Genomic DNA, 11,060 nt, shown 5'->3' with positions numbered 1-11,060 from the left:
GCCGATATTTGCTACAATAATATTGATATACCTTGAGTTCACTGATGGAGGACAGCAGGCCTGCTCCGTACGCTCTCAGCTTCCCTTCCTGTTTACACAGGCCGAACTCCACCGTGAAGAAATAACACTGAAACAAAACAACACATATAAGAAGTCATGTCAACTCTATATAATGTCAACAAGCTCTATAATGTCAACAAGTAATGTCAAACAAGCTGGTGAACTGCTGGTCCATTCCCCTCTCTAGGTTCTAGCCTGGTACCAGATCTGTTTGTGCTGTTGTGCCAACTCTGATGGTCATTGTCACACCAATAATGATAAGAGTTGACAAGACAGAACAATCAGATGTAGGACCAGGCTAACAAGTTCAGGGTTGGGACTAAGATATTCTCATACAACCAGCCATCCTTGAGAAGAAGGTGAGTAATGTTACTAGACTGCAGTGGTGTAAAGTACTTAAGTAAAAACACTTTAAAGTACTACTTAAGTAAATTTTTTAGGGTATCTGTACTTTACTATTTATATTTTTGACAGCTTTTACTTTTACTTCACTACATTCCTAAAGAAAATAAAGTAATTTTTACTTTTTTTTTACCCAAAAGTACTTGTTACATTTTAAATGTCATTTCTATGAAGGTATCTGTCATGTTTTGTCTTTGATCATCATATGTCTTGTCCTGTGCTTCCCTCTTGCTGGTCTTATTAGGTTCTTCCCTCTTTCTTTCCCTCTCTCGCTCTCTCTCTCTATCGCTTCCGTTCCTGCTCCCAGCTGTTTCTCATTTCTCCTAAACTACCTCATTTACTCTTCACACCTGTCCCCTATTTTGCCCTCTGATTAGAGTCCCTATTCTTCCTCTGTTTTCCGCTTCTGTCCTTGTCGGATTCTTGTTTGATGTTTGCTGTGTCTGTGTCCTTGTTCCGCCCTGTCGTGTTTTTGCCTTCTCAGATGCTGCGTGTTGAGCAGGTGTCTATGTCAGCTACGGCCCGCTGCCTTCCTGCAGCGACCTACATTCTGTGGTCGGTCACTCTCTAGTAGAATATAGTAGAGTACAGTAGAATAGAGTACAGTAGAGTGCAGTATAATATAATAGAGTTGAGTACAGTACAGTAGAATATAGTAGAGTAGATTACAGTAAAACATAGTAGAGTAGAGCACAGTAGAATATAGTAGAGTACAATAGAATATAGTACAATAGAATATAGTTGAGTACAGTAGAACATAATAGAGTAGAGTACTGTAGAATACAGTAGAGTACTGTAGAATAGAGTAGAGTACAGTAGAATAGAGTAGAGTACAGTAGAATATAGTAGAGTACTGTAGAATAGAATAGAGTACATTAGAGTAGAATAGAGTACATTAGAGTAGAATAGTGTACAGTATAATAGATTAGAGTAGAGTACAGTAGAATATAGAGTACTGTAAAATAGAATAGAGTACATTAGAGTAGAATAGAGTACATTAGAGTAGAATAGAGTACAGTATAATAGATTAGAGTAGAGTACAGTACAGTAGAATAAAATAGAGTACAGTAGAATATAGTACAGTAGAGTAAAGTACAGTAGAATAGAATAGAGTACAGTAGAATAGAGTAGAGTACAGTAGAATAGAATATAGTACTGTATAATAGAGTACAGTAGAATATAGTAGAGCAGAGTACAGTAGAATATAGTAGAGTAGAGTAGAATAGAGTAGAATAGAATAGAGTAGAGTACAGTACAGAGGAATAGAGTACAGTAGAAAAAGTAGAGTACAGTACATTACAGTAGAATAGAGTACAGCAGAATAGAATAGAGTAAAGTAGAATAGAGTACAGTACAGTATAACATAGTAGAATAGAGTAAAGTAGAATATAGTAGAGTACTGTAGAATAGAGTAGAGTACAGTTTAACATAGTAGAGTAGAGTTCAGTAGAATATAGTAGAGTGCAGTAGAATAGAGTAGAGTAGAGTTCAGTAGAATATAGTAGAGTTCAGTAGAATAGAGTAGAGTTCAGTAGAATATAGTAGAGTAGAGTAGAATATAGTAGAGTAGAGTTCAGTAGAATATAGTAGAGTACTGTAGAATAGAGTAGAGTACAGTTTAACATAGTAGAGTTCAGTAGAATATAGCACAGTACAGTATACCATAGTAGAGTAGAGTTCAGTAGAATANAGTAGAATATAGTAGAATACAGTAGAATATAGTAGAATATAGTATAATAGAATAGAGTACAGTTGAATATAGTACAGTATAATATAGTATAATAGAATAGAGTACAGTAGAATATAGTAGAGTACAGTAGAATAGAGTACAGTAGAGTGCAGTATAATATAATAGAGTTGAGTACAGTATAATATAGTAGAGTAGATTACAGTAGAACATAGTAGAGTAGAGCACATTAGAATATAGTAAAGTACAATAGAATAGAGTACAATAGAATATAGTTGAGTACAGTAGAACATAATAGAGTAGAGTACAGTAGAATATAATAGAGTACTGTAGAATAGAGTAGAGTACAGTAGAATAGAGTAGAGTACAGTAAAATATAGTAGAGTACTGTAGAATAGAGTAGAGTACAGTACAGTATAATATAGCGGAGTACCGTAGAATAGAATAGAGTACATTAGAGTAGGATAGAGTACAGTATAATAGATTAGAGTAGAGTACAGTAGAATAAAGTAGAGTACATTAGAGTAGAATAGAGTGCAGTATAATAGATTAGAGTACAGTACAGTAGAATAAAATAGAGTACAGTAGAATATAGTAGAGTGCAGTAGAATAGAGTAGAGTACAGTAGAATAGAGAAGAATATAGTAGAGTACAGTAGAAAAAGTAGAGTAGAGTACAGTACAGTAGAATAGAGTGCAGTAGAATATAATAGAGTACAGCAGAATAGAATAGAGTAAAGTAGAATAGAGTAAAGTACAGTAGAATAGAGTAGAGTACAGTAGAATAGAGTAGAGTACAGTATAACATAGTAGAATAGAGTAAAGTAGAATAGAGTAGAGTACAGTTTAACATAGTAGAGTACAGTACAGTAGAATAGAATAGAGTAGAGTAGAGTTTAATATAGTAGAGTAGAGTTCAGCAGAATAGAGTAGAGTACAGTTTAACATAGTAGAGTACAGTACAGTAGAATAGAGTAGAGTACAGTATAACATAGTAGAGTAGAGTTCAGTAGAATATAGTAGAGTAGAGTAGAATATAGTAGGAGTGAGTTCAGTAGAATATAGTAGAGTTATGCAGTAGAATAGAGTAGAGTTCAGTAGAATATAGTAGAGTAGAGTTCAGTAGAATATAGTAGAGTGCAGTAGAATAGAGTAGAGTTCAGTAGAATATAGTAGAGTTCAGTAGAAATATAGTAGAGTAGAGTAGAATATAGTAGAGTAGAGTTCAGTAGATATAGTAGAGTGCAGTTAGAATAGAGTAGAGTTAGTAGAATATAGTATAGTGGCAGTATAAATAGTAGAGTACAGTACAGTAGAATAGGAGTACAGTACAGTATACCATAGTAGAGTAGAGTTCAGTAGAATAGAGTAGAGTAGAGTAGAATATAGTAGAGTTCAGTAGAATATAGTAGAGTAGAGTAGATATAGTAGAGTAGAGTTCAGTAGAATTCAAGTAGAATATAGTAGAGTAGAGTAGAATAATAGTAGTAGTAAAGTTCAGTAGAATATAGTAGAGTAGAGTTCAGTAGAATATAGTAGAGTAGAGTTCAGTAGAATATAGTAGGAAGTTAGAGTAGAATACTAGTAGAGTAGAGTTCAGTAGAATATAGTAGAGTTTCAGAGTAGAATATAGTAGAGTAGAATATAGTAGAGTAGAATATAGTAGAGTAAAGTTCAGTAGAAGTATAGTAGAGTAGAAATAATAGTAGAGTAGAGTTCAGTAGAATATAGTAGAGTAGAGTTCAGTAGAAATGAATTAGGTGGAAACTTGATATGGGATCCATTATTCGATTTTTATTTTATGACCTTTTATTCTTGGGAAATGTGTTATTTCAACCATAATGTACTTACTGTCTGTAGTTCATGGCGAGATCAGCGAAATGCTTCCTCCTTCTCCTGTAGACGTTGTCCTTGAAGCCCTGTGAGAAGACCGCGAGATCTAACGTTGTTATTAAACAAACATCAAGATAAAGTCWTATATAAACAATATAAAGTCATGCCCTAGTTTCTATAATTGTATTACATACCGGATGGTCAGCATACAAGTCTGATCCGTACATTAAAACCCGGTTGGCACACTTGTCCAGATCGGAGATCTTCTGGGGGAACCAGGGGATATTTTCTATATCTGAAATAGAAAGGATWTGTTTTCACTTAAATTAGGTCCATCATGTAATTGTAAAGATTGGAATATACTTCTATGAGCCTAAGTGTAAATACTATATACTGTTGCAATATACATTTTACTCAATATACTGTGATAGAATATACTCTTTAACAAAACGTAGAAATCAATAATCAAGAAAAAATATATATATATTTTTTGTACTGTGGCATACCTTCTTCAGGTAAACAGGAGTTGTCAGGCGGGTCCATGTCCACTACGTTAACGTGCTTACGTAGCAGCTGAATGATTTCGTTGAGCTGCTCGTGATCGCTGTCACAGTCCACGAAGATCTCAAATTCAGAGTTACGCCTTTTCGATTTTCTGGATTCTATGTGGACAAGATTGACGTGGTTTTCCTGTAAAATAACGGAATAAAAAGAAAAAAATTGGTGTTTTTATTTGTTACATGTATAATATAATTTGTGTAATCTATAATCTGCTGCTACATTTGTAATATATTGTTCAGTCATGTTTATGGAAATKATATCATGCAAAACAGTGGAGGCCTGCATTGCATAGTTACTTCACTCCTACCTACATGTACAAATTACCTCAACTAACTGGTACGCCCGCATACTGACTCCGTACCTGTACCCCCTGTATATAGCCTCGTTATTGTTATGTTATTGTGTTATCTTCTATTATTTTTRATTTTTTWKTTTKGTTTATTTGGAAAATATTTTCTTAACTCTTCTTGAACTGCACTGTTGGTTAATGGCTTGTAAAATAAGCATTCCACGGTAAGGTACCTGTCTGTATTCGGCGCATGTGACAAATAAAGTTTGATTTGATAATCACATTGAACCAACTGGCCTAAGTAGACCAATTTATAATCGGATTTTTACATCAAGTGAGATCAAAAGGTTTAAATGAACATTGTTGTCACAAACGAGATAGGTTACATAGATCATGCAGGTGCACTTAATTAGGTTTACCTGGAAAAGTTTCAGCGCCTTCACTAGTCCTCCGACTTCATTCTTGAGTGAGAAGACAATCGCTGCTCGGCCGTCTGACGGCGCGTTCTTTTTCTCCGTTCTGCATTCTTCAATCTTTGTGAAGGTTGATTTGTTCATCTGTGTGTGAGAGGGAAAAAAAAAAAAAAAAAAAATGAAAATAGCGTCATGAGTCAACGACAGATTGACGAATGCCCTTTTCACCAGCCAACTTTCATCAGTGTCGCGGGTAGGCTAGTATCCATCCAATGACGCACAGTCTGTCTGCCTGCGGTGGGACGTTTAGTCACTCAGCTGTGATGGTGGCAGCTGTTGAATGCACGTGGCCTCTAATAAACTAAACATCAGTCGACGTGTTGCGTGTTTTGGGAATTGTATAGTTAAATCACTTGAAATAATTGTATATATATGCCTAGGCCTACTTGGATTGATTTATAAACTTGTACATTGAAGAAATATAATTAAACGTTATAAAACAAATACACCACATTAAATAAGAAAGAAGRTCATTCACTTTGCTAACTAACAGGACGTTTAAATCCGGGTCTAAACTAGCCTATACTGTCGTGCCAATGAACTAATCAGTTGATCATACACGCACACAAATCGGACAAAGAAAATAACCTGAACAATATCCAGATCAGAATAATCACTTACTTTATCCCGATTATTTTACAGATAAAACTGTGTTCTCTATTTTGTGGTTAAGAATTAAGATAACTCATAAAAACATTTTAATGCAATAGCAGAAACTATTGCACGTTAAACCTGTTTGGATTAGATTGGATTAGTGGCGAGGGTCAATCGATTTTAATCCCGTCATCACGTCGATGGAAATCAGCACCRCGGATAGCAATAACCCAATTTTAAGCGTTGGTTGGTTGGCGCTGTCCATTGTTCTGAATTTCCCTGGCTCGGTGAAAGGCACAGTTTCAAGGCATCCAAATGGCCAATTAAATCAGGYCTTTTTCATAACAATTAACAAATAAATAAAACATGAAGCTAATACCTTAGTCTAATTACAGTCAACACGTTATTCAGTTAAAGTGACATTTTGTAACAATMATCCTATAGTCTAAAATAAATTGAACTAATTTAATTTGCCACCAACTGTACATCCTTCAGCGACTATGAATTGAATTTGCTACCAACCATATTTCCCTCAGCTAATATGGACGAGACAGCGCGGGAAACAAGTTGTCGTTGGCCCCCAGTCAGTAGAATCCGTAGCAGCATTTTAACACGCGAGATAGCAGTTTGGGACACCGGACAGTGGCACGGAACAGGTCAAGTTGGCAGGCACTGCGCTGTAGGTGATTCGGCGTCTTGGTTTAACGAAGGTGTGCCGGTGTCCGGTCCAAACACGAGATTTAAAGCAATCCCATTTAGGAGAGCGTGAGGTCGGAAACCTATTATTAGCTCCTCTTAAACCACTTTAATCTACCACGCGAGATTAAGGTGCAGTTAATGAATCCAACACGATACTGTTTTAAGTTATCTTAATTTGATGTGAGTGATTATCTTATGTAGCCCTATCACTTCTAATATGGATGTATTTTTTATTTAATCGTTTTTATATATATATTATAAATTGATTGTGAAAATGGTATGTCTGTATCAGTAGGCTAGTTATAGAGAGCAACAGGTAACATTTCTGATGAATGAGGAACTGAAATGTTAGATATGTTTGAATTGATTTGTCCTGATTGGGTTTGAGTACAAGTGCTGTTTCAAGAGGTTCGAGTGATTCTATATTTACGATTTATAGATAAGTTATTTCAACCTGCCAATGCAAGATATTTGCAATACTTTTTTTGCCAATGTTTTGTGTCCCTGCAAAAGTTCTGCACTCATGAAGTTCTTAGCGGTTGACGCATTGAAATGATCACCAGATTGAAACGGCTTAACCAGAGATATATATACACACACATGACTCAGGGCTTAACCAGTGACGACAAAAAAAKCAACATCCAACTGTCGTTGATTACTGAGAAATGAATGTTTAGGCCTACTAATTAGGCCACTACTAAATTGACGAGACATTTATCGCCGGAAAGTTTTGTACAACCGAATTGGGTTTTAAAAAAGTAGAGTAGGCCAATGCTTATCTCCAATTKAAACGGATATCCCAGTTCCAAATGCAATGTATGGATAACTATAAAGAAAGTTGCCTATAACAAGAAAACAAATATCGAATAAGGCAGAGAAAAAAGCTAATAATTTCTTACCTCATTGTTCAGTAGCTTTTCTTCATTCCCGATGTTCATGGAGTCGAAAGATCTTCCTCGACGCGGTCCTTCAATTTTATTGGAATACATATTGAAGTTCGGTACTATTTATTCCCCTGTCTTGCGGATGTTTATCGACTATGTAAAGTGGTAGTCTAGCAAGAGGAAGAGCAGGCTTTGGTATTTATCAACCACAAGGCGAGAGAGAGGAGGGGGCAGGATGGATTAGAGAGCAGGGGGCCAGGGGGGCGGAGAGGGGACAGGGTGGATGAGAGAGGAGGGGGCAGGGGAGAGGAGAGAATGGGGCAGGGGAGGGGGCAGGAGAGAGGGGAGAGGAGGAGGCAGGGTGAAGGAGAGAGGAGGGGCAGGGGAGGAGGGGAAAGGAGAGAGGAGGAGGAAGGGGAGAGGAGAGAGGGAGGAAGGGGAGAGAGAAAGGAGGGCAGGGGAGAGGGGGGGCAGGGGAGAGGAGGGGAGAGGAGGGGGGAAGGGGAAAGGAGAGGGGGCAGGGAGAGGAGGGAGAGAGGAGGGGAAGGGGAGAGAGAAGGAGGGGGCAGGGGAGAGGGGGGCAGGGAGAGGAGGGGAGAGGAGAGAGGAGGGGAAGGGAGAGGAGGGGAAAGAAGAGAGGAGGGGGCAGGAGAGAGGAGAGGGGGCGGGGAGGGGAGAGAGGAGGTGGCAGGAGGAGGATAGAGGAAGGGGCAGCGGGGAGGATAGAGGAAATAGCAGGGGGGTGCTGACGTGTGTGTGTGCGCGTGCTTTGTGTGTGTATGTGAGGAGGAGGGAGGACAAGCAGCAATAATATCAGTCCTCGACAGCAAATGGAAAAAGAGAAGCTTCCCTAACGTCACAGGGAAATAAATGAATCTAAGATACCTTTTCATTTTGTCTGACGACCTAAAAGAGGCGACGGAAACATTACCGTARAGAGATCAAACAGTAGAATATTCCTAGTAGAAAGGCCTTTCAGATGACGTATACCTTCTATTAAACCAATGTGTGTTGTTGTTGATGATTCATCTCTCATACTGTGGGACTTTCYTTCTGATCTCAATTCGATTTTTTGTCATCATGGATTTTCCCATTCATTGAGGTCAGCAAAAAAAAAACTCTTGTAAGTCTACCGAAGATATTTTATAACTCAATGCTGGTTAGAATGGCCTTGTCACTTACTGGTACTGTCCAGCAAACAGGGAATGAGATTACTGATCTGCATTGGGAACATGGTCCCAGTGGTGTTTAATTAATAAACTAAAACGTTGTTTTGAAGATCTGTAACTGCTTCCTCATTTCTAACCAATCACACAGCTTCCAGTTCGGACAACATTCTAGTAATCTCACGTGAAGTTAATAATGATGTTCGAAGAATACTTTTTGCAACTTTTAGGCTCTGGAAATATGTACCGGTATGAATATCTGACGTATATTGTTGAGTCCAGACATTGTTTACATTGTTTATTGTTTACCTCTTGGGACCTTGTTGATCACGTTGCTCTCGCTCCTTTCGAGAAAGCAGGAAATGGTTAGTGATTTATTTGTAAAAGGATTAAACCTGATCCACACTTTTCTTCACTGATTAATAAAGTTCCTCGGTCTCCCGTCTCCCTACTTCTCCCCCAACCCCAAATCCATTCCTCTGCTTTATAAATCTTCATTGCACGTTTAGCACTTTGAGCTTTGTGACTAAGCCGCCCCTGAAGGTAAATTATTATATTATTCTTTCACTTGGCTGAGTCTCGTGAGAGTTTATTTGAGATTAAGACAATTACTAATGGTTTTCATTACTTCTGGTGGATAACAAACACCTCAGGAGGGTTTGGGTGAATTCCATTTATGTTCATTCAGTAAACTGACATTTCTGAGGAAAATTGAAAATTGAATGTGGAATTTCAGTTTACTTCCTGAATTGCCTGCTCCAGTGGCTCCGACGCTACCTCTTCACTAAAGGTGCTATTAAGAAAATGACTTTGTGATGGGCCAGAAGCAGGTCTGTTTCCTCATCCACCATACAGTACACTAAAGAGCCAAGGCTGTTGTACATGTGGCCAGTGCACATGATGCCCCCCCCCCCCCGGTGTCAGTTGGTTGACACGAGGACCAGCTTAACACAATCAGGGAAGCTGTGAAGGATGCTTCCGCTTCCCTGAGGGACAACGTGTATGAGACCGGGGTTAGCACTGCTCTCCTTTCCTACAACACAAAGCAATGATGTACACTCAGTGTACAAAACATTAGGAACATTACACAGACTGACCAGGTGAAAGCTATGATCAATCAGTGTAGATGAAGCGGAAGAGACGGGTTAAAGAAGGATTTTTAAGCCTTGAGACAATTGAGACATGGATTTTGTATGTGTGTCGTTCAGAGGGTGAATGGGCAAGACAAAATATTTAAGTGCCTTTGAACGGGGGTATGGTAGTAGGTGCCAGGCACACCGGTTTGAGTGTGTCAAGAACTGCAACGCTGCTGGGMTTTTCACACTCAACAGGTCACCATTTGTATCAAGAATGGTCCACCAACCAAAGGACATCCAGCCAACTGTGAGAAGCATTGTAGTCAACATGGGCCAACATCCCTGTGGAAGGCTTTCGACACCTTGTAGAGTCCATGCCCAGACTAACTGAGGCTGTTCTTAGGGCAAAATGGGTTGCAACTCAATATTAAGGTGTTCCTAATGTTTTGTACATTCAGTGTAGGTTAGCTTTCTGTTTCCTTCTCTATGGCAATGATGTAGGTTAGCTTTCTGTTTCCTTCTCTATGGCAATGATATAGGTTAGCTTTCTGTTTCCTTCCCTAAGCCAATGATATAGGTTAGCTTTCTGTTTCCTTTCCTACTAAAATTATGTAGGTTAGCTTTCTGTTTCTTACTGAAATGATGTAGGTTAGCTTTCTGTTTCCTACTAAAAATGATGTAGGTTAGCTTTCTGTTTCTTACTGAAATGATATAGGTTAGCTTTCTGTTTCCTTTCTTACTGAAATGATGTAGGTTAGCTTTCTGTTTCCTACTAAAAATGATGTAGGTTAGCTTTCTGTTTCCTACTAAAAATGATGTAGGTTATCTTTCTGTTGTAGAAGCACACACTGTATTTTACCCTTAGAAAAATGGTTGATTTCCAGATAACTCCCTCTGCGCATTAGAACGCATGCAATGTATCCCACAACATCTTTTCGCCAAACACCCTGACAGGTCCTGGACATGTACTAATAATGATCTGCAACAGACACGTCTCTGTTCCTCTCCAGATGCTGTGTCTCTGTCTTTGATCTCTCTCTAGGTCRGATCTGATCTGAGAGCAGATCCCACCACCCTGCACGTACGTCTCTCTTCTTCTTGACTGGTCTTAATCCAGGTGGAACTTCCTCCACGGCCTGTTTAGTCCCCCCCACCCCATGGCAACTATACCAAAGACAACCCAATACATGCCATTTAGTGGTCCATCCTATCAGTGTAATGAGGTCAAAGGTCGGAAAAGGTGTACAATGACAATGGTGGGGGATGGGTCCATAATATTGATCTCTCTTAGGTGTCCATCTCCGTTACCCCTCTGTTGTGTGTCCACACACGGACCG

The 11,060-nt window shown here is 38.7% G+C and overlaps 1 protein-coding gene across 1 annotated transcript in view; it reads right to left on the bottom strand.

Annotated features, from left to right (window-relative positions):
* Nucleotides 1–7,704, bottom strand: part of LOC112073037 (tryptophan 5-hydroxylase) — a 13,815-nt gene extending 6,111 nt beyond the window's left edge. The window contains exons 1-7 of the mRNA XM_024140410.2: nucleotides 7,497–7,704; nucleotides 5,251–5,388; nucleotides 4,488–4,671; nucleotides 4,176–4,276; nucleotides 4,000–4,067; nucleotides 263–290; nucleotides 32–127 (exon numbers count right to left, since the gene is read on the bottom strand). Of these exons, the coding sequence (XP_023996178.1) occupies nucleotides 32–127; nucleotides 263–290; nucleotides 4,000–4,067; nucleotides 4,176–4,276; nucleotides 4,488–4,671; nucleotides 5,251–5,388; nucleotides 7,497–7,586 (705 nt within the window). The 5' untranslated portion in view covers nucleotides 7,587–7,704. The remainder of the gene's footprint in view (nucleotides 1–31; nucleotides 128–262; nucleotides 291–3,999; nucleotides 4,068–4,175; nucleotides 4,277–4,487; nucleotides 4,672–5,250; nucleotides 5,389–7,496) is intronic.
* Between the last annotated feature and the right edge of the window lie 3,356 nt (nucleotides 7,705–11,060).

This window comes from Salvelinus sp. IW2-2015, unplaced genomic scaffold (genome assembly GCF_002910315.2).
Source record: "Salvelinus sp. IW2-2015 unplaced genomic scaffold, ASM291031v2 Un_scaffold2129, whole genome shotgun sequence".
In the NCBI taxonomy this organism is placed as follows: Eukaryota; Metazoa; Chordata; class Actinopteri; order Salmoniformes; family Salmonidae; genus Salvelinus; species Salvelinus sp. IW2-2015.
The sequence above is the reverse complement of the archived record's forward strand: the minus strand, read 5'-3'. Positions and strand labels throughout refer to the sequence as shown.